General features: G+C 42.9%; 2 protein-coding genes across 2 annotated transcripts in view; both read left to right on the top strand.

Annotated features, from left to right (window-relative positions):
- LOC128874256 (inositol oxygenase) overlaps positions 1 to 4,005 on the top strand; it is a 6,857-nt gene extending 2,852 nt beyond the window's left edge. Inside the window, exons 3-6 of the mRNA XM_054118804.1 lie at positions 1,040 to 1,248; positions 1,335 to 1,471; positions 1,940 to 2,170; positions 2,775 to 4,005. Of these exons, the coding sequence (XP_053974779.1) occupies positions 1,040 to 1,248; positions 1,335 to 1,471; positions 1,940 to 2,170; positions 2,775 to 2,883 (686 nt within the window). The 3' untranslated portion in view covers positions 2,884 to 4,005. The remainder of the gene's footprint in view (positions 1 to 1,039; positions 1,249 to 1,334; positions 1,472 to 1,939; positions 2,171 to 2,774) is intronic.
- A 14,202-nt stretch (positions 4,006 to 18,207) lies between these two features.
- Positions 18,208 to 23,236, top strand: part of LOC128874023 (uncharacterized) — a 28,211-nt gene continuing 23,182 nt past the window's right edge. The window contains exon 1 of the mRNA XM_054118250.1: positions 18,208 to 20,680. Coding sequence (XP_053974225.1) covers positions 19,436 to 20,680 — 1,245 coding nt within the window. The 5' untranslated portion in view covers positions 18,208 to 19,435. The remainder of the gene's footprint in view (positions 20,681 to 23,236) is intronic.

The following is a 23,236-nucleotide window of genomic DNA, read 5'->3' on the forward strand; positions in this document are numbered from 1 at the left end:
GTCGGTATTAGACTCTGTGGCGCCATCTATGAGCGACAGGGGAACTATTTTACGACAAACTTGAGCGTTTTCCCGATAGAGGCGCTGACCATACTCCGAAAATTAGTTCGGGCCATTCGCCGCTAGATGGCGACACCAATTCCCGCGGGAAATTTGAATCTCTTTTTATTTAATTAAAGTAAAGTTCATTAGAAGCACTTGTAGACGCTATCGAGTAGTTTAAGAATATTTTTTGTAAAGATTAATCGAATATTATTCGTACGTACGTATCCATGACTGGCGTAATAAGTGCGTATTCAATAATACGACGATATCTCCTAAACTATGAGTGCAAATTGGATACTGTAAAGAACATGCTGTATCCGTATTAGATGCTTCAGCTGAATAAACAATTTATTTTGATACGGATTAAGTGATTACTTTAAAAAATTGTTTGATAATTTGATTAGGTACGTTGATTTGGTACTACAAATTTTAAAGATAAATATATTCTGTCGAGGACTTTCTTGTGGAACTTCTTATGCTCAATAATTCTTCCGTACATTGTTTAGAGATATCTTCAACGATGTAGGGATCGTGTAGATAGCCTTTCTTATTCCTTGTATACATCATAAAGTAGGATACCTTTGTGCAAAATTTCAGCTTTCTAGGTTCAATGGCTTAGCTTGGACGTTGATGCAAAATTTTCAGCCCCTTTTCACCCCATCAGGGGTTGAATTGTTTAAAATACCGAAATATATGTTTGATTAATTGTATCAAAAAGCGTTAAGACCAAGTTTCAAGCAAATCCGACTACCAATAAAATATTCCTTATACAAACGTTGCAACCCCCTTTTTACTCCCTTAGGTCTTAAATTTCGAAATATCCTTTCCTATTCCTTGTATGCATCATAAAGGATACCTCTGTGCAAAATTTCAGCTTTCTAAGTTCAAGGGTTTAGCCTGGACGTTGATTGTAATCGATCAGGGCTTCATTCTTATATAAATAGATTACTTAGAGATTGTAATCGAGACGGAACTGTTATTATCGGCGTTCCAGCTCGCATGAAGGAATGGCTGCAGTTCAACAAGTTCAAGATGAGCGTGAAGGATGCTCTGATCAAGCTGAACGACCTGGTGGATGAGAGCGATCCGGACACCAATTTGCCAAACATCGTGCACGCTTTCCAGACAGCGGAGTCCATCAGGAAGGACCATCCTGACTTGGACTGGTTCCACTTGACTGGCTTGATCCACGACTTGGGCAAGGTAAACCCTAGTTTATTTTCTTTGGTACTGAGAAGACGATCGGCGCGAAGCTGACGAACCTGTCGCCTTTTCGTTGTTGTTTTCAGGTAATGGCGTTCTACGAAGAGCCGCAATGGGCGGTGGTGGGCGACACGTTTCCGGTTGGTTGCGCTTGGGCTGACTCGATCGTTTATAGGGAGACCAGCTTCGAAAACAACCCTGACGGAAACGACCCGCGATACAAGTAAGGACTGATAAGCATGTAGCAGTTGGACTCGAGTAGATATTTTTGCATTTATTGGATCTGAAATTAAAAGAAATTAAACACTGGTTTGTTTGGTTGGCAATTCATTCTCTTCAGGGATTACACTAGTGAAGAGATGGGTTCAAGTTTTATTTTGAAGGGCCCTTAATTGGATATTAATTCTTCCTCTTGCGTCGTCTTTGAGAATGAACCTTTGAATAATTAAAACAAATTAAATACTGGTTTGTTTAGTCGGCGATATACTCAAATAATCCTACTCGCGAGACCTTTCTAATGGTGTCTAACTTGTCCATTTTAGGACAACATATTCGCCAAGATAATACCCTTCATTCTCTTCAGAGATTACTCTAGCGAAGAGATGCCTTCAAGTTCTATTTTGAAGGCCCCTTAACTGAATATTAATTCTTCCCTTTCTTTGGGAATGAACCTTTGACTGTTTTGTTTCAGCACGAAGTATGGCATGTACAAGCCGAAATGCGGCCTGAAGAACCTGACGATGTCCTGGGGACACGACGAGTATCTGTACCGCGTGTTGGCGCACAACAAGACCAAACTGCCCAAAGAGGGTCTGGCCATGATACGTTATCACTCGTTCTATCCCTGGCACGCAGGTGGCGATTACATGCACTTCTGCACCGACGAAGACATGGAGATGCTGAAGTGGATCAACGAGTTCAAGTGAGTACAGGTCATTTCGTAATTTGTGTATTTTTGTGTAAGTACACCGGACTATCAACTTCCAGATCTATTACTTGCTTAATAAAACCTGTAAGACATAAGTTGATTCGGGCTATGAATTTCATGAGACGTGCAACGAAATTTTGTTCAATAATTAACCCTTTGCACTCGAGAGGTGCAGACTCTCAGTCACCACTAGGTTTGACGCAGCAAATCTACCATCAATGTTACTTTAGGTTTTATTTCTTTGGAACTCGAAGTGTCAATAAAATGATTGTCGATGATTGTCGTGGCGATAGAATGCTAAGAAGGCATCTCGAGTTGCTGGTAGATACCAGAAAAAAAGGCCTCGAGTGCAAAGGGTTAACGCTAAACCTTCTCACGTTTCATTTGGACCTATTTCTACCGCGATCGATCAAATTACTGGTCTTAATCAAAATTAAATTGAATAACGCACGAAACAATTGTTAAAAACTCATATATCGCATATGGGAGCTGTTTGAAAACCGTCATTTGACCAGTCGTGTCAGTGATGAACAAGCACAGATCCAGTCAGTAAAATTGATCCGTACCACGCAATTAAACGAGCTAATTTATTTTCCAGTAAATACGATCTGTACACGAAAAGCGGCGGTGTCCCCGACATCGAGAAACTCTGGCCCTACTACGAGAAGCTGATAGACAAGTATATCCCAGGCGAGTTGGAGTGGTGAAGCCCCATTCCTGATCATCCAGTAACGAGAACCAATCGATCACCGATCAACGACAGCGGTGGAAGCGGAAACGAGACGGATCGCAGGACATATCGTATTTATCGCTCGACGTGGCTCTCAATCGTCGGAAGATTGCTCTACAGTCTGAAACGCGCCACGTTCGCTTGCTCGTCTATTTTGCACGATCGAATCGTGTCTGAGTGACGGACAGGCGAGCATGAACCGACGAAAATTCCAGCTTTGATGAGTAACGGGGAAGAACGATGCCTCGCTCGAGAATTTCACTCACCTGTCGATCGATAGTCTGGCCACACGCGAACACCGCTTTCCGGCCGCCTCTGCGCTGACCGAGGGACCGATTTCGCGTTCTTCCACGATTTTTTAATACAGCGGTGCACGAAGTATGGTTCGTGGGTTCAAGCTGAGGGTAATTTCAAAAATATGAATTTGTTGGATGATTTTATGTTTTGATCGTTCACAAATATCAAAATATTGATCGTTTAAATATAGTAATGGGAGTTTTCTATAGAGATATGGTCTATGTTGTTATACTCAGCTATGAAATAACACTTTTGGGATTAAAAATACGCTTTCTTATTTTGTTCGTTATCAAAAAGGCTGCTAGAATTATTTTCTTTGCACTAAAGGTTACTATGACATATATCATAGTTACACTCGATTATGAAATAACACTTTTTGGGTTAAAAATTCGCTGTTTTATTTTGTTCGCTATCAAAAAGGCTGCTAGAATTATTTTCTTTGCACTAAAGGTTACTATGACATATATACTTGTTCTTTTCTAGCGAGAAATATTGTGCACCACTGTTTTAACAAGTTTGCTATCATGTATCACGTACAGGGTGTCCTGGGAAGTATTCGAGGAACCTAACACACGTGTTCAGCAGGTTCCATGTAATTGGCTAACAAGATAGTTGGTTAAATATTTCACAGGACACCCTTCATGGCACGCCGATTTTTATGTTAGACCAAGGCCCGCATGTACACGACACGATTTGGTATTTTATATCCGTATAAACGTATGTAGTATGAACCATGGAAACTCACCCCCAGAGGGGTCTTGAAATTGAAATGAATGTAGGAATCTAATGATTTTAAAACGTATTACAGTTTGACAACGAATTATTTATTGCCTGACTTTTACAACTGTCTCGACCGAACTGAACTCCGAATTATTATAAATAACAAATCACACCGCGTTCCCATGCAACCATTGCATTCACAGATACACTCACACGCTTACCCTCATATTATATATCACACTCCTACACTCGGCCGTTCCTGACAGAGCTCCGTCCTCGATCATCACACTCCTACATGAATAATTAAAAATAACTCCACTGGACAGCATAAATTATTCCTTCTTTTAAAAACCAGTGATCTAGAATCGACGATCTAGATAATCTTATCACCCACAAAAATAATTTTCTTAATATACCGACAGCCTGCAGAAGCTACGTATCCAATTAGGGCCCCTGTTGATCTCCAAGAGTCCCTGGTCAGCTATTTAACATAGTTCGATAAACGTCCTGGTCACGCTTCGTGAGATTCAGCCGCGTGGAAGTTTCGAAGCGAACGGGATCCGTTGCTCTGCGGTTTGAGAGAGCAGAGATGTATCCAATAAGTCGATCGAGCTGTCGCGCGGATAACAGAAACTCTCCTTCCTTTGTTTATTAATCCGCGATCGTTTCGTTTCGCATATGTTTGTTCGCGCTATCCAACGTTCGACGCGTTCGTGTCCGGCCGTCTCCTCGTTTCCGGTTGCTTTCAGCAGAGACCTCTCCTGCGCGCTTACCTCTTCTCGAGTCGAACGATCATCCACATGTGCGGCTGTAACTGAACAGTTCGGTTCGGTTTGCACTTCTTGGTCAATCGAGCGGGTATCACGAATCCTAAATAGCGTACTTCGACCTGTAACAGTGACGATCGGTTAGGTATTACTCGAAAAGTACGCGAAGAATGGGAGGAAGAAAGGTCAGAGCTAAGATATTCGCTGAAAGGGGATTACCCAGCTCCGGGGCATACATCTTTTTATCTTGACTTTAAATTTATTTTCACTAGTATTATTAGTCCTGATACTAATATTGTTAACCAATTTTTCGTCGAAACGCACCAGTTGCGTCAGTAGCACTACTGAAACAACAGTGCGAGCGTAACAAGCGCGTCGGTAGCATCGAATGTGAGCGAATGTGTTAAAGGGAATGTGGACAGAGTCGACTAAATTTTGCTTAACCTTGCGTCGCGCAATGTAACCGAATACAAATAATCTCTGTAAATAATTGGCGGTAGAGCTTGTGGTTTCAATAAAAGGAGGCATATTAACCGGTGCGTGGAGAATTTGCGGGCCCGCTTTCGTTTTCGTGGCGTCACAAACGTGACGCGTTGTTTCTCGTGGGAAACGAACGTCACACGTGCGTCACCGCGATGACTTTCTATTTTGCGTATAAACAAATGAAGCACGAAACTATTAATCAGTGTCACGCACGCTTTGTTTGCGATATTCAATTACCTATTCGTTACACTCTGTTTGTACGCGGTTGCAATCATTTACGATCATCTGTTATAACGACAGATTGACTGCTGAAGTGGCATACCGATTATTAATCCTTTGCACTCGAGAGGTGACTCTCAGTCACCACTAGCTTTTCTTTAGGTTTAATTTCTTTGGAACTCGAAGTGCCAATAAAATGATTGTCGTTGAGCCATTCCTTTTGAATTGTCAGCCCTTTGCGGTCTTCAGTTGACCGTGGCTCGACAAAAATGTACCGAGCTCAGGAAGTCTGAATCTCGAAGGGTTGACTCACAAAACGCTACCAAATTTGACGCATTTGATCTTTGTTATTGCTATGTATATTTTTTTATATTATTAATCACTTTTAGATTTAAGACTTTCGCGGGGATTATTCCTTGTGAATTGTCAGCCCTTTGCGGTCTTCAATCGAGCGTGGTTCGACAAAAATGTACCGAACTCTAGAAATCTGGATCTCGAAGGGTTGACTCACAAAGCGCTACCGAATTTGATGCATTTGATCTTTGTTATTATTAATCACTTTTAGATTTAAGACTTTCGCGGAGATTATTCCTTGTAAATTGTCAGCCCTTTGCGGTCCTTCGTTGAGCGCGACTCGACAAAGATGTACTGAACCTGATTCTCAAATCTTAAATTAGAGATCTCATCTGTAAAGTTAACTAAACTTAGGATTCGTGAAATGTTCTCGAGTAGCTGGTAGATACCAGAAAAAAAGGCCTCGAGTGCAAAGGGTTAATTATTCGAGCAAGACTGCCCTATCTCTGTTTTCGTTCTACGATCCTACGAGTTTTGTGACGCGAGTAAGTCTTCGCTAGAAGATGAGGACGACAAGGAGGTGGAGGAAGAAGAGGAATTCCTTGGTGCAGCGACGCGTCGTGTCGGTAGCGCACGAAAGGTGCCACGGGAAGCTCTAGTAACCACGGGTATGCGGCGGTTTCCGCGGGTAATCGAAAACGAGCGTCGACTTTCGAGAAGACCCATCCGAGCAGCGGCCAAACATCGCCTCGCGGTTTCTTTCCCACGTGATTAGCACAGGTAACGGGCAATAGCGTTGCGTAGTCCTTGACGCCTCGGCGGACAAGTATTAGGTCATTCTAGAAGTTCGTACCACGGATGGTGTCTATATTTCATTTAAAAGATATTGAGATTTCATCGGGAAGTCGGGAAATCTGGACCTCGAAGGGTTGACTCGCAAAGCGCTACCAAATTTGATATATTGGATTGATCTTTGCCATGTTCAATTATTTTTAGATTTAAGATTTTCGCGGGTATTATTCCTTGTGAATTGTCACCCCTTTGCAGCCCTCATTTGATCTTTGTTATTATTAATCACTTCTAGATTTAAGGCTTTTGTGAGTATTACACCTTGTAGTATTCATAGCTTCTGGAAGGTTGCAGCGTCCGGTTTCAGCTTCTGGTTTCAGCTTGTCGTCAACGTTTCGCAAACGTTGCAGTCTGGATCTTCAGGGCTAGGTTTCTTCGAAGCTCCCTTGTTTCAGGATATCTTTTATTAGGATCCGTCCAAATTCAAACGTTATCAAATATCTTCATTCCCATGTGTTAATCGCGATTTCCTATTATTAATTACAATATCTTCTGAAAAACAGTTTTGAAAACGTGAAACTAAGAGAAAACGAGCTCGAGGAAGAACGAGGAGGAGAAAACGGGCTGGTTACGTGCGTGTTTCGTAGATCGTTCGTAACGAAGACGTAGGAAGATATTTTTCGCCGAGTACACTCGATTAGGCCTGTTCAATTCCCGAGGATCGAGTCGTTAACGAAGGTAATCGAGCTATCGGGGCGGCCCGACCGGCGCCCATGTCTCGGCAAGGTAATTATTGGTTCTGTTCTGCATCGCGATGCATCTGCAAAGGTCGGAGGGAAGGGCATGGTGTTCCTTTCCCGATCTGGGACGCGCGCTGGGACGTATCGTAATAAAGGAACAGCTGCGTCGAAGTTACTCAACCCGAAACGGGGTTACGTGGTCCGTTTCGAAGCGTTGTGCCGATTCCCCGCGCGTGCGTCGCCGCACGAAAGTCTGGGATCGCTTAATCCACTTGTAGGCTGTTGTGTACCGCGTGCAATTGAACGTAATTTCATTTTAGAAAGCACCGAAGCTTCCATTGGCATCGAAGTAGGGCTCGACTTCAACCCATATTCCAAAATCGAGCGAGTTTGTTTTATTTATAAGGGTGCGAAGTCGTATAACTCGACCATAACACCTAATCTACTCGTCTCACATCTGTTCGTCTTCAAATTCATTTAATTCTCACTTTCTATTACTTCGTATATGCATTTACTTAAACGTAACTCTCTTCGTGATTTTGTAGTCTTCAATTAAACATACAGCTATAGCTCTTGAGGGTTTCCAAAAGCCAGAGAGTACCAATCAGCTCCTGCAACATTATAAGATTACGAAACAGCTTTTCGCGGAAAGCCACGTTAACGCGAAGACAGAGTTGCTGAAACGTTGTGCAACCGTCATTAACCCTCAAACGGTGCCGTGACTCGTTAAACGTGTAAATGGCGTTGTGAGATCAGAAATGGGAACGGCGTGGAAAGGACTGGAAAATGTAGGTATCTTTCAGTTTAGAAAAATAAACTTCGATTAGCACCTGAATAGACGCTCGAGTACGAATTCGAGTATGCGAGGAGCCCACAAAGCCATTTAAGTTAACTACTTCCTCGTCGCGGTTGAGGTAACTCGCTATGAAAAACCTTTTCAATTAAGCGTCGGAAAAACCGTGCCCACGTTGAAAAGAGTCACTCGCCATCTCGGATCCTGTGCTCGATCACACGTTCTCCGAGGGACGAACGATTCCACTCGATGTATCTTATAATTGTCCTCTTTACTCATTCGTGGGTAAAGCAGTACGACAATTATAATAAATTTTGGACCACGTTTGTAGTCTTGGTTACTTCGCAAACTGCAAAGTTGCATCATACATTCTTCGAAGTATAGAGCAACCTGGTATACATTAACCCTTTATTTACTGAATCTCTCAAAAGTTTTTAAAATCTAGGCGTCCATCTTGGTCTTCTATCATTTTACAGAGCTATTTCTAACAAGCTTGTGCTGGCATCCAATAATTAAAAATGGACTTCATAGAAGTGGACTCGAAAGTCACAATAGATTTCAAAGCGTTTAATTAATACAGTACCGTGAGAAAGTTGACTAAATAAAGCGTTAAAAGTACAATTCCAAAAACACCCAAAGCATCCCTAGTGTCATCCCTCCCTGCAGGGTCACTTAACCCTTTGCACTCGAGAGGTGACTATCAGTCACCATTAGGTTTCACGCAGCAAATCTACAATACCTAATGTTTCTTTAGGTTTAAGTTCTTTGGAGCTCGACGTATCAATATAATGATTGTTGTTGAGGTAAAGGTGACCTTATTCTCAAATCTAGATAGCTTAGAATTCATGGCAATGGAATGCTAAGAGTTGCTGGCAGATATGTACCAGTAAAAAAGACCTCGAGTGCAAAGGGTTAAACCTTTTATTCGCCGCAAATTGAATTTCCAGCACCAGTCGACAGTCGACCGCAACGATGACGCAAGCGTTCCGTTCTCAGGGACTTTTTCTGCGCCATGGTCCAAGTGGTTTGTATCGTGGAACGATCGTTAAGCAGCTCTTCCGATCGTTTTGTCGGTACCAGCTCGCGTTAGCGGTTTTCACGGATCGTTCGACCTTGGGAACATGCGACCAGGCGATCCATTGGAGTTCGTTGGACGAGCGAGAAACATCCACGCGGGGCTTCTTCATTTTTAGCGATTCACCGGCATTCCGTGCCTGATCGAGGACACTCGAGGAGGCGATCGTCGATGGCGAGGGCGACGTCGATGGGAGAAGGTCTCCGATGATTCTCGAAGCTAGCAGAGCCGGTTGGCTTCGTCTCCGGTCCGCTGGCGTTCGTTTCCTTCCGGCTGGGGCATCGGGACGAGCTCATCCGGAGTTTGTCGGGATTCCTTTGCGGAGATGAGAAATTCTTTCGCTCTGTCGCCTTGACTAAACGAGAATCTGCGCCAGCCACCCTTTTTATCTAAAATAAGTGATCGTCAACACGTTGACTGGCGAACAAATAAAATTTTATTCACAGATTATTGGAAACTACGTAATCAAATATTTATCGTGGTAATCATTTTTGTAACTTCGTTAAAATTCATTTCCTTTGATGCTTGACTTTCAGAATTCATTTTTTGTTATCTTCGGTGAAAAGCACCGTTACTTGTATGTGGATGACACGGCGATCAACGTGTGTAGTCACGAGGAATCTAACTCTAACGATACCTATTGGAAGCATGACTCGAGGAATGTTGGATCGTGTGACGAGAACCAAGCGACGTTCGCTTGGGAAGTGACTGACACGTCGTGTCGTTTAGTTGATACTGGTAGTTTTATATTAAACAAAAATTGAAGGTGCAACGAGAGAAATTGGAAAACAAGAGATGGAAACAACAGACACCGTGGGAGGGAGGTCGCGGAAGCTCTGTTCTCGGAACCAGTCGAACTCAAAGGCCACGCGAACCTCGAAGTCCCAATAGGGCGCGGCTAGACGCTAAGGCAATCAAGAGTGACGAGATCGACCCATTTCGACCCTCGTACCAAGCTTTTAGGTTCAATGAATTGAGTTCTAAACTCACAGAGAAATAAGTGACGGACATAATGCTTTATCATAGTATCCCAGTGATTAAAATCAGTCATGGACAGTGATGGACGATACCGTACTCACGAATAAGGACGAAATTCTCGCAGTTACCTGGTGCTGTACAAATGCTACAAAGTACAATTCCAAAAACACTGAACGAAGCTTTCCTAGTTCCATCAGTTTCTGTAAGATCACCTAAACTTGTTCCAGTGACGAATGATTCCACTCAATGTATCTCATAATTGTCATTTTCATCCACTCATGAATGAAGGAGCACCAGAATTCATATACCTCTGGATTATTCTGTAGTTTTGCTTACCTTGTGCAAAATTGCATCGTTCTTCGAACTACAAAGCAATCTTGTATATATTCGAAATACACATTAATCACATCTAACATAACGAGCTGTTATATTTGAGAATGGAATAAGTCTACTTTAAAAAAAGAAATTAGTTATTACAAATATGAAGAGAGGGTATCTATATCTTACTAAAATTACCGTTAACACTTTCGCTGCGCACGAAAATCAATAGCCGTTCGCTGGGAGCTCCAATTATGATATTTTGAGAAACATATATTCGTAGTAACTTATTTTATATATAATATGATTGCCTAACAAAAAAAAATGAAAACTAAAAAATAATAAAAACAACCATATATTTTCAGTTGGAGATACACTTGTGCGTCATCCACAGCGAAAGTGTTAACTCGTTTCTTTTAAAAAGTGGACTTATTCCATTCTCAAATACAACAGCTCGATTATACCTACACCAACTTTACCTACAACTCGAAAAACAACAATTCTGAATTCACCGAAGCTGCCCTAGTTTCATCTCTTCCTCTAGAATCTCCTAAACGTTCCGCTCGCGATGAATTGACGAATTTCCAGCAACTGGCAACAATCGACCGCATGCCTCTATGACAAAGCCTCTATTCCTATTCTACGTTTCCATTGAGGTGTCCCGTTAATCAAACGCGAACATTATTCCCGCTGGCCGTGACGCGTTCCTTCCTGGAACGTTAGACGCGTTACGCGAAACGTCGATCGATTCGGTATATCTCGGAGATTCCCCGACGTCGGTGGATCCCGTGGCGCTCGACACGCGACGCCGCTGGAAACGGCCAGCGCGGTTTACGACGCGTGGGCACGGCTCGCTCGAAGGAACACGGCCCGCGAAATTGGCTTAGTCATCGGCGTATTATGGAATATTACGGTGTATTAGCGGGAACGGCCGCAACGAGCGGCAACTCACCGCTTTCGACGAGGACGAATGACACCGAGGGGCGAGCAGGAACGAAACGACTGTCCCGGGTATACGTGAATCACGCTTCTACCTTGCTTCCAGGAACAAACAGTACGACGTAACGCGCCTGGCGCACGTTAAATGGGAGGGATTGGTATCTTCCTTCGACGCCGTAACAGGTTTCAGAGGAGTCTCAGGTTCAGAGGAGTGTGACGAGGTTTGGGCTTCGACGAAATTTAACGCGAGCTTTTGGAGGCAAGCTTCTGTACCTTGGTACCTGAAAGAAGTAATTGTGAGCTGAATTGTTGCGGTACTATGGAATTTGGAGAATATGTGGAGCAGCGAGGAATACGAGGGAGATCAGTTTTGCAAGGAGTTGCAGGTCGTATGTAGTCAGACTTAAAAAGGCCAGTTCGACACTATCCATTATCTACCTGAAAGGGATCTTCCCGTTTCTCTAGGAACTCATTTATTTTTCTTCCAGCAATACATTATTACATGTATTTTGTACCTGTATATCAATGAACTGAATAAAGAAGAACGTTTCAGCCTCTATATACAGCCAATCCCATAAGTATCCAGACCCACTGTCCATATTCTACTTGCAAGGGATCCTATCATCCCGTTTCTCTAGGAACTCATCTGTTTTTCTTCCTGCAATATTTTATTATATGTATTTTGTACCTGTATATCAATGAACTGAATAAAGAAGAACGTTTCAGCCTCTATATACAGCCAATTCCACAAGTATTCATACCCACCATGTCTGTTGACAAAATTCGTTGACGTTTTCAAATAAATTTTCCATTATAAATACATTCGTGCGTAAAGTTTATCCATGTACATATATATACAATGAAACATTTATTTGGAAACTTCGAACGTATTATTTAATTTATACAAATTAGTTGAATACACTTACAGGGTACGAATTTTTATGGAACTGTAGGCCCTCTTTAGAAAATTGTAAAATGATTCCAAAAATAAATAAGATGAAAAATGTATTCGATCTCTGAAGAAAACTTAATAAAATCCAATTGAAAACATCGTTTAAATATTCATCACAGAAAGTCTAATGAAACTCGTACCTTATCAATCAATGTCCACAGGAGCGAACAGTACTTAGTTATTCCTTATAAAAAATACGCCTGCGAATTGATGATCCTTAACTGGGTAGACGGCTGCAGTTCGGGGTAATGTGAAATTTAGTTTAATCACCATTTAAGGAATCACGGTGACTAAACTGTTTCACAACGGCGCACGAAATTCCTTAATCATTTAACTGCAATCCTTGAGTATACTCGAGCGCGGGTAACAGTGTCGTTTCAGATGCTCCAGTTATAGAGAAGGTATATAAACTTATCGACTTTTGTCGCCAATTCTGCGAGATCAATCGTACACTTGTTTTTCTTTTATATGAACTTATTAAAAAATAACTTTCAACTAAATTCGTCAACAGAGATTCATACTATCGATTAGTTCAGCTGAAATTGAAATCGTTTATTCATAATATTTTTAAGTCTACGCAAACTATATACACGCGATCAGTTCAGCTGTGTAAAGATTAATCGTTCTCGATCGATCGGATATACCTCGAAATATCGAAGATTATCCAATTATTTCGAATTTTTCTGGCGATGTAACGATCCATTAAAATCTTATAAATCATGGAAAAACGTAAACATTGTAATACAATACGAGCGAGCCTTTCATCGCGAGGCCGCGATACGGCGGATAGGAATCGTTAATCGGAAAGTTTAATGGCTCATAGGTATGGATAATAGGAATTTACTCGATGTATCTCGGGTAATACCCGTGCCCTAGCTTTACGTGGTGCAGTCGAGTAATAGCAGCCGACATCATGGGACCGTTCCAGGTGTGTAAGTACCTTGACTGCTACTTCAATCACTATATATGATTGGTCATCGAAATGAGAGCATCTAAATATTTCCGTTGATTATAGACGCCATGTAACACTGTATGGTACAAATTAAACTGTCCCGAGGGATAAAAATACCGATAGAGAGACCATTTCTCCATATTCTTGGGTATAATCCTTCTATGTGTAATCTTATAATTCTCTATAATTGGATCAATATTTACTACCCGCAAAGTAGTTCAAGTCTTCTGTACCTTGCGTTTTGTTAACAATTCATACATGGTTAAGACATTTGTGGTTAAAACGTCTACAGACGTCTGCTAATTCATGTAATAGCGACAGAGTGTCTAATGACGTCACGAACGTTTAGACGTCGAAGATGGGTTGTGGTTTTTATTAGCACGTAAGGCAGTTAGAACCTTCGGTATCGCAGCACATAGACGCACTGGCTTCGCGGAATTGATCACAACCCGACATAGAACTTTCTCGGAATGTAATATTTGATATGCATTAGATTACACACGTCTAACTAGAGTCGTGTGTACGCGAGTCTATTAAACAACGAGGGTATATAATTGATGTTTACCCACTTAAACGGGTTGCATTGCATGCGCGATACTCTTTTTCTCTAAATTGTGCCATGAGAACTAATTCTAGGAAAGTGGTGCTAGAGTACTCTCAGTGGTCAATATCAAGGACACCTTTTGCAACTACGTACTACGGAAAGCAAGGGACGATAGAAAATTAGAAATAATCGATCAAATTCACTGCCGGGATACTGAAAACATCTCACAATTAAAAAATGCTAGCTATGCCCCGCGGTTTCACCCCCGTGGAATACTATTCTTATTCAAAAACTTTATTCAAAGATTTTCTTTTTATTTATATATTACATAGTGTGAATTTGGGCCAAATAAATAAGAATTTTCGAAAAAAGGGACCCCAGCACCACCTAGGGGGGTCTAACACAAACAAAAACAATCTGCAGCGCGAACATGTGGTGCGAATATAAGGTTGATAGCTTCAGTGGATTCAGCCGTGATGGCCAGACACACGCACCAACGTTTTAATCTTTTCGGTGCTCTGCGCGAGTATACTCGTCAAATTGTTTTGTTCTTGTGTTCAAGACGAGTTAACCCACTAACTCATCAACTGATTAACTCATTAACAATAAGCTCATGCGATTCAACTCGTCTCGACCACGACAAGAACAAAATAATTTAACAAGTATACTCGCGCAGACCACCGAAAAGGTTAAGATTATAAAAATTAAGATTCAATGGCACAAACGCTTCAAGATGATGTCTGTTGATGTCCCCTTGTCATCGCTGAAAGCTCAGGTCTCCCCGTGCGAGAGGAATTCGAAGAAAAATGCCTATCTGCAAAAGTTACAAAATACCCTCCTCGCCATAACAACTAAAACCTAATCGATAGCTTCGATGGCAGTCCATTGTTTCTTAAAACCAATCTCTTTCTCTCGATGTAGTCATCGTTTTCAAACTTTTTGCCAATAGTGTAGCTGCCACGTCCATTTATGCAAACAGATTGCTCCACTACGGATTTTTCGTGTTTGACTCGCGACCCGCGATCATCGCGTACGTCGTTCACTCTCGACTTATCGCGAATCGACCGAAAGCCCCTCGGATGACGCGTCGCGCCTCGAAAGCGCGGAGCGCCGTCACGCGAGCTTTTCGTTCCGCGAAAAAAGCATCGCGCTGCGGCTCGTTGATAACGACGCGATTCCACCGCGAAACTGCTTCCAGGGAGGGGTCGATTCCACGAAACACGGCCACGCACTGCTCTTCCGGAAAATCGTGTCGCCCGTGGGACGCGGAGCCGTTTCCGGTACGTGGCCAGGAAAATCTGGCCGAATATCGCCCGTCGAGCGTCCAGCGGGGAACGCGGCGCTTGTCATTTCGTGGCGACTTTTGACCTCGTGCGCGATTAGTCCAATCGCCTGGCCGTCTCGATTTCCTCGTCGACGTTGTTCCATTTAACGGTCCTTCCGGTGATAACGAGGTTCGGTTTAAGCGCCGCCTTTTTTTTCGTTCCGTCGTGCGTCGTCCGCACTCGATCCACGTTTCGTCTCCCAATGGACCCTGTAACTTGGACACTTTTTCTCTATTATTGTCGTTATCGAATACTTTGGACTTATTAATTCTATAATTCTCTATCCACTATATATTAGTAAGCTCACTCTCAATCGAGGGTGAAACTTGGACAATTTTGCTCTATTATTGTTGTTATTGAATACCTTTTGTTGAGCCTCACTGTTAGTTCTCTAATTGTGTATCTATTAATAAGCTTACTTCCAATCGAGGCCGAAACTTGAACAGTTTTTCTGTATTATCGTTGTTATCAAATACTTTCGTTGGACTTATTAATTCAATAATTCCCTATCCAGTATATTAGTAAGCTCGCTCAAACTTGGACAATTTTTCTATATTATTGTCGTTATCGAATACCTCTTGCTCAGCCTCACTGCTTTATAATTCTCTATCTATTAATAAGCTCGTGTCTTGGTACAATAACATACTCACTTACAAACCTATTACACGTAATTTCCTCCATATCTTAGCTGCACGTCTTTAAAATTTTTTACAAAGAGCTCCCCGTCTGATTTCACGAATGCACGTACATACGCAGCGAGCTCTGCACTGTTCTCCAGTGCGCTCGCACTTGGAGTACGCTCTCCGTGCCAGGTCAAATACCGTTTCTTACTGGAAAGAGCGCACCGTGGATTCTCGCGCTTTGAAGTCTCCAAGCCAGGTCGCACAATGGATGGAATGGATCACAGTTAAGATTCCACTTGAGCTCATCTTGAGCTACGTGGCTTGGAGCTACTCGGATCGATCGCTGATGCCTGGCTGGACTTGCAGAGTTATTAATGATCGGGTTTGCCTGCATTGAGATTGATTAATTTCAATACCCGACGCAGGTCCGTTTGCAGTATGTTTTCGCTTGAAGTTACGTTATTTTTACATTGATCCTTCAAACGTCGTTCAAAACCTCCTTTGAAACGTCGAGACATGACAGAAAATAATGAGTAAATGCTGTAAAGAATTATGATTAATTTTGAGGATAACTCTATTCACATATAAATTGAAACGTACACAGTTGTGTAGTTAATAGTTGGTCCAATCAGCATTATAATGTACTCTTGCTCCTATCATGCTGTTGTATGTATTGGGTTGTCCAGAAAGTTTGTGCCAATTTTTAAGAAACATTCAAAGACACGTTTGAATTTTTATATATATTTATTGAATTATACATGTACCATTTCGTTCCACAACTTTTCCACCTTTTAAGGGGATGTCCACGTGTTATTTGTTTTCAACCATTCCGATGTATTGAGACCTGTACCGCGTACTAAAAATCGGCATGGACTTTCCAGACAACCCAATACGTCGTCACTGAAAAATAAAGGTGGAGAAAATTAGTACCCACATAAAAGACTTAAAAACAATTTATCGACATTGAAATGATTGTGTCCAGCTTGTTTGTACCAGTCCCTCGTTCCCTGTAACACGGTTTCGTGCTACAGTAGTTTTTATAAGAACCTACTGCTGCATTATACGAGGGTTATCTGCATTCCACTCTTCGTCGCGTCTGATGGAGATCCTGTTGTCGTCGGCGCCGCGGTCTAACGAGTTAAAGAGAGGTCTGGGAATGATGAGAATGACGAGTTAACTGTGACGGTGAAGGTGAGAGTACGACAACGCCAGCCCGATCAGGAGTGTCTAGGTCTGGCAAGCGATGGGTAACGTGACCCCATGAATACTTCGCGAAATAATAGCAGTACTTTCTCTCTATAGGTACACTCAGGCGTCCGTCTAGCCAAACTTGTTGCCACAAAGTGCTATTACTCGTTGGAACGTTCATACGATAACTGATACAGTGTTGTTCAACATTGCACGAGAAGAGGATTGCTCCTTATCTGTGACACGGACCGTCTAATTACAGAATTTGTATAACGATCGTAGATACTTGTGTCGGCAAGGCTCTGTGTCTGCTAAATTCGGAATAATTTATAAGTACTATGGTTTACCCAATACCACGTAGCGTTTGGCGAAAACAATTATGCAAACCATGTGCTCCGGTTAGCCAACGGGACCTTATCGCTCTGTAATTTTTTTTTTTTTAGACCACCAGCTTCTTTGGGAGAATCGTTCAAATAATTATCTCGCGACGTTTAATTGTATCCGAGCGAAATTCCTCGTGACTTTTTGAAAATTCTATCAGCTGGATTTATTAACGTCGATCTCGTATCTTTCCACCCTTGCAGCTATCGTTATTTGCTTGCGATTCCATGTCGCGCTCAATATAAAGATTACGATGTTTTAATATCAATGAATATAGAGCGAGATATAATTTACTAAAAATAAAAAGAGCTTAATGCTTTTATCAAACTATTAGAGGTCGTCGTAATTAAATACTGATTGTGGAATATAAACTAGTTCGCGAATATATTTATGTACACATAATATTTTTGGAACTAAATTGCCAATTCTTCCATTATGTCAGTTGCTAAGATTAGTTCTTTCAGCCTGCAGATTTTTCACTTCAGATAGCCACGCGAGAATGTTACACAATTACTAGAAAAAGGAACTACATATTACGTCAGCAAACCAAGACGCAGTCTAAATAAGCATTTAATTTTTACGTTATATCACGTCTTTTGTGCTCAGAATATTCTAGCGATTAACTAATCGTTACACATCTTTATTCTTTATGATAACGTTATTAGACGCGTGTCAGATTTTTCTCGAAACTTTGCAGATCACCGAAGATCGAGATTGTTCGAATAAATATATTCACAAGTTACTAGAGTATATATACAATTTTTCTAGATTACAAGCGTATTAGCACGTTGACTGTCAGACAAATATCTCTGAAAATTTCTGCTACGATTAAATATTCAAATTATTGGAGACTATACAATCAAACATTTATAGTGGTTTTATTTATTCTCCCAACTTCATCAAGATTCACGCGTTTCGTTTAAATTAATTTCCCTTGATGATTAACTTTCAGAATTAATTTTTTCAGAACTAATTCCCTTGATGCTTTCAGTAAAAAGTACCGTCACCTACACATGGGTGACGTGGCGACCAACGTACCAAGACAGATGCCTGGACGGGCGCCAAAAACGGGTGCAAATACCCCAATAACGCTATCATCATATCGCGTAATCATTGCAAGTCCCGATAACAGTTTAACGACGTTGTCAAGTACTCGCACTAAACGAAACGTACACTTTCGCGAGCGTTACTCGATTGTAACGGTGCGATACATTAAGTATAGGATTGATTGATATTCGTGAGTACGTATTGAACTTAATCCTGGGAGAAGTAGTAGTAGTAGTAGTAGTAGGGGAGTAGTCAGCGGGATATATACGCGAGCGCGCGTTACCACGGTATTCGACAGTCGGCGCGCGGCACTCGAACGGAGCGGGTCGCGTCTTCTCGTCCCGTCCAGTCGAAACTTTTCCAGCGACTGCTCCAGGTCGCGGGAAAAGATCAGTTCCGAAAGAAACTAAACCTGAACAAAAGCAAAACGAAAAAAAAAAAACACAAGAATCGCACGGAAGAAATTCGGCGCGACAGCCGCGCGACGAAAGGATTACAGAGAATCGTCCGCGAGCGAGGATCACTCGATCGGTTCGCGTTTTAAGATGACCGCCTCGGCACTCGCTCCTCCGTGTTCCTCTTACTCCTTTCCACCCTTCGTCCCGTCCGTGTTCGCGTCGTCGTCGTCGTCGTCGTCGACGTCGTGCTCCAACGCACCGCTACCGTCGCGCAGAAAGAAGAAACCGAACCGATTGTGGACGATCGATCGCGATTACTCGTCCAGTGTCAGCGAGAGCGGCTTCTGAGCTCTCAAGGCGATCGAAGAATCGAGGAAGCGAGGAAGACCCATAGAATTCCGGATTCCTTGGAGACTCTGTCGCGAACTTGGAGTTTAGGAATAAAAGCGAAAAGGGGAGATTAAAGAATTAAACAAGTGCAAGTGCGCGAAGGGATCCGCTCGATACGGAGGCTGGTCCATCGGCACGCGCTGCGTTCGCCGATCCACGGGTCGGAGAAAGGGAGAAGAAGAGCACGAGCACGCTCGTGGAAGTGGGAAGAGCCAGAGGAGCGAGGCGAAGGGAAATAGAATCCAGGAAGCGACGAGGTGCTCCCTGGCAGGAGACATCCCGTCGGGTCCGGCGCGAACTCGCATCACGAGCCGGCTATGGGAAAGCTGGCAACGAGTCGTCGACGCGTGACCCGTGATAACGTGGAACAGGAGGCATCGGGGTGCTCGATTAGGCCGAGCAGCGCCAGTTCTGGCCGCGCTTTCGTCGCGGTTCCTGTTCTGGGAATCGTCACGAGTGAACCCCGCGCGGGACGGTATGGATCTATCGATCGCGATCCCAGATGCTCGGCTGTCCCGAGAAGCTGGAACAGACCGAGGAAAGATCCGTCGACAGTGAGTGACGAAAGCTCCGGTGCTATCGAAGGGACCCGTTCTAGATCGGACAGTGATCTAAAAGCTTCTGTCTCGAGGGACAGATTCGTGGACAGCGTGAGTGACGAAAAGGCCAGGCCTGGTGACCCCGAAGACGCGGTTGTCACGCGGAGCAGGATCGTGGATAGACTCATAAACCATCGTACGACAGTGAGTGACGAAAACGTAATCGCGTTCGAGCACGTCGGTCGCGGCTGGGATCGTCGATCGCTCGACAATCCTGGGACTCGATCTTCCATCGAGACGGCAGCCGTTGGCGAATCGTTCGACGTGTTTCACGTGGATGGGAATGCGGTGGTTCGACGGGATCGTTCGTTTCGCGACGATCCGCGTTCCGGGGACTCGTTCGTCTTGAGCAGAGGCCTGGTGGACGGAGTCAGGAACGCTCAATCTTCGGCGACGTTAGATAATTCCGGTACTCGATCCTCCGTCGAGACGGCGATCGATGACTGGTCAGTTCGCGTGGGGAATAAGGTGGTTCGTGCGGACGGAGTGAGGAACGATCGAAGGTTTTCCTCGAGGGCAGTGACGTTGGACGATCCTGGGACTCGATCCTCCGTCGAGACGGCTGTTGACGCGCTGTCGGGCGCGTTTTACGCGGTGTTTAGACAGGATCGTCACTTTTACGGCGATCGGAGGCGTCCAGTGGACTGCGTCGAGAGGAAAGTAGATGCCGGTAAACGTGGACGCGGGTGGTCCATCGTTCTGACGGCAATGGCGATCGTCGCGGTTTGCGCGCCAGTGTCGGGCGTGCCGATGCCGTCGCGAACGGATATGCTAACCGGTCCCAGGCACGACCTCGACCGCTCGACCGGTCTCGAGGACGTCTACGAGGACGCTTTCGAGGACGCTTTCCGAGAAGAGGACCAGCGACCGACGAGAACCGTCCTCGACGACAGCGAGCTGGAGATCATCAGAAGAAGCATCGCGCGAGGTCTCGGCTTGAAGAGGATACCCGACCCTTCTAGGGTGAGTCCCTCGTTCTACTCTAGTTTAAAGGGAGCCATCTCGCGATTCTGTTTGATACGACTGTCTCAACCACGATGCGTACGCGGGCTTCCCATAAACGTGCTGACGCGCTGTCGTAAAACCTGATGTACTGCGAGCCTGATGAGCAACTAATTAGGCCGTGTACAGGTCTGGGTTAGGTCGTTCAGCAGCTATCATTATTATATATCGGTATTTACGGGTTTACCACCACTTTGCGAGGTATAAAACGGGATTATTTTGCACCCGTGGGCCGTCTCTTCTTCGAAACTTGAAGGATTAACTCTTTGACTGCCGGGGCGACTTTTGCTAGACATTCTAAGGGTCGGTCGGTTACTTCAATCGAGATACTTTTTTGTGGTGAAAATGGAAAGGAGCGTTAGGTAGCCGTTATCCATTTGCAATTAAATATTGAGTTTGGAACTATTTATACCGCGATGAGACGAATGACTAGTCTTGAACACACCTTTCTCAATTACATTCAAAAATATTTTACGTGAAATGAAATTGAGTAACGCGTGAAACTTTTATATATTAGGTATTCGAAAAAGTTCGTGGCGTTTTGTCGCTCGATTGAGGCAAAAATGGTATGCAGACTTGTGAAAAATTTGTGGTTTTTACGGACGAAATGCTCCATCAAAATTTTGATGTCAAAGATGCATCACGCTATGGTCGGCCAATCACAGAACTTTTTCGTATACCCAATATAATTCGTAATATCCAATATAATTGCACGCAAGGAATCTATACAAAAGTTTGAAAAGGGTAATTTGACCAATCGTGGTCGGTTTAGTGTTAACAAAAAGTAATGGAGTCTCTGGTACGGAATTCAAAGAACTCGTGATATTCGACCACGTTTCAACGATTTATACTTTCGAATGTAATCGAACGTCGAGCAAAAAGTAGTTTTAAGTTCGTAATTGTTATTTTCGAAACTAAACGTCGAATGAATAAAATGTAAATATAAAGAAGTCTTGTCGTTCTCAGAAGGTGATATTTTTAAAAAATTGGTCGAATTTGAACATCTTTTCTGAGCGTGATTTATCCTACGCCCTTCGCAGCGTGATTTGAAGGAGGAAGTAAGCAGGTCAGAAGACAGTTTCTGGAAATAGTAACGTAATGGCTGACGTTGCGTGAAGGCACAGTAAATCCATATCAAGATTCGTGCAAAGTAACCCCATTTTACGGTGTACGAGAAAGATATAAGAAGAAAGGGTAACGTTATAATTATAAGCGTTAGCTATCGCCTAAGATCTAGCACCTAACACCTTGTCGCGTAGGTATATATAGCCGGAACGCGAAATCTGATTAATTTTAACGAAGGAGGACACGTAACGCGTTCATTGATAATTACATTTAAAAATGTAAGGCATGTCGCGATTCTACAATACCACTATTACGTTAAAATAAGTGTTTGCAGTCGTGGTGTAATTATGGTCAAGGATAGACATAGGTTGACCTACTTACGCAAGCAGCTACCCTCGGAAACTTATGTTGCACACACTCTTTCCGCGATCTTAACCATAATATCTTATTGCAAAATATTTTGACAAGTCACCTATTTTAGTAACAATCATCGAATTTAATGAGACCGACTTGAAGATCAGAGGCGTCGTCGTACCTATCAATATTATCCGCAATAAAGATAGGGGTTGAATGAGAATCTCTGACTTGCCATTTTGATTTCTATCATACAAGTAGTCTTTCGAACAAGAAAGCACATTTCCAGTACATCCAGCCCAGGTTTTGAATCGATATCGAGTCAACCTTGCCGAGTGCCTTCTTAAAGTTTAGAGGTAAAGAGGTCTAGGTAAAGATAGTATCAACTTGCGCATTTAGTGATTACCGAGTCGTAGAATTCTATCCACGAGACGCAATTACACCTCTAACGCGACCCATATTACTGACAGCTGAGAAGTAGAGGGTTCAACGTTTCTATACTAAAGACTTTAGATGCATAACAGACCTGAGACCTAAATCTGCCAATTGGATCCTTCACATTTTCTATGTCTTTATGGTGTATGCAGATAGACTCATCTGACCAATAATACACGATCTAGGTATGCTTACAAATCCGATCGCCTGTCCACCTCGCAAAAAGGACGATCTAATCCTGCAGGAAATCTTCCCCTAATCCTCAGCCTGCATGGACTGGTCAGGATGGTCTCAGCTGAGGATTACTCGAATTTGCCTGCAGATATAATCGACTGTCCTTGTCACGTAAAATATAGTTGATCAAACCCGCTAGTAATCCTCCATTAATTCCCCACGTTCGTGGACCACTTAACCCTTTCGCCCATAGTGGTACGCATACAGTCAGTCCCATAAGTATTCGTACCCTCCGTGTCTGTTGAAAATATTCGTCTAAATTACATGTAATGAAATATTTATTTGGAAACCTCTTCAGAAAATTGTAAAATAATTGCAAGAATAAATAAGATAAAGAATGTATGTTACGGAAATGAAAAATGTAGTCACAGGTTAATCCCTGAAGAGAACCTGAAGTCCAACTAAAAACAATGTATATTGAAGAAATTT

Source organism: Hylaeus volcanicus, chromosome 3, assembly GCF_026283585.1.
Source record: "Hylaeus volcanicus isolate JK05 chromosome 3, UHH_iyHylVolc1.0_haploid, whole genome shotgun sequence".
Classification (NCBI taxonomy): Eukaryota; Metazoa; Arthropoda; class Insecta; order Hymenoptera; family Colletidae; genus Hylaeus; species Hylaeus volcanicus.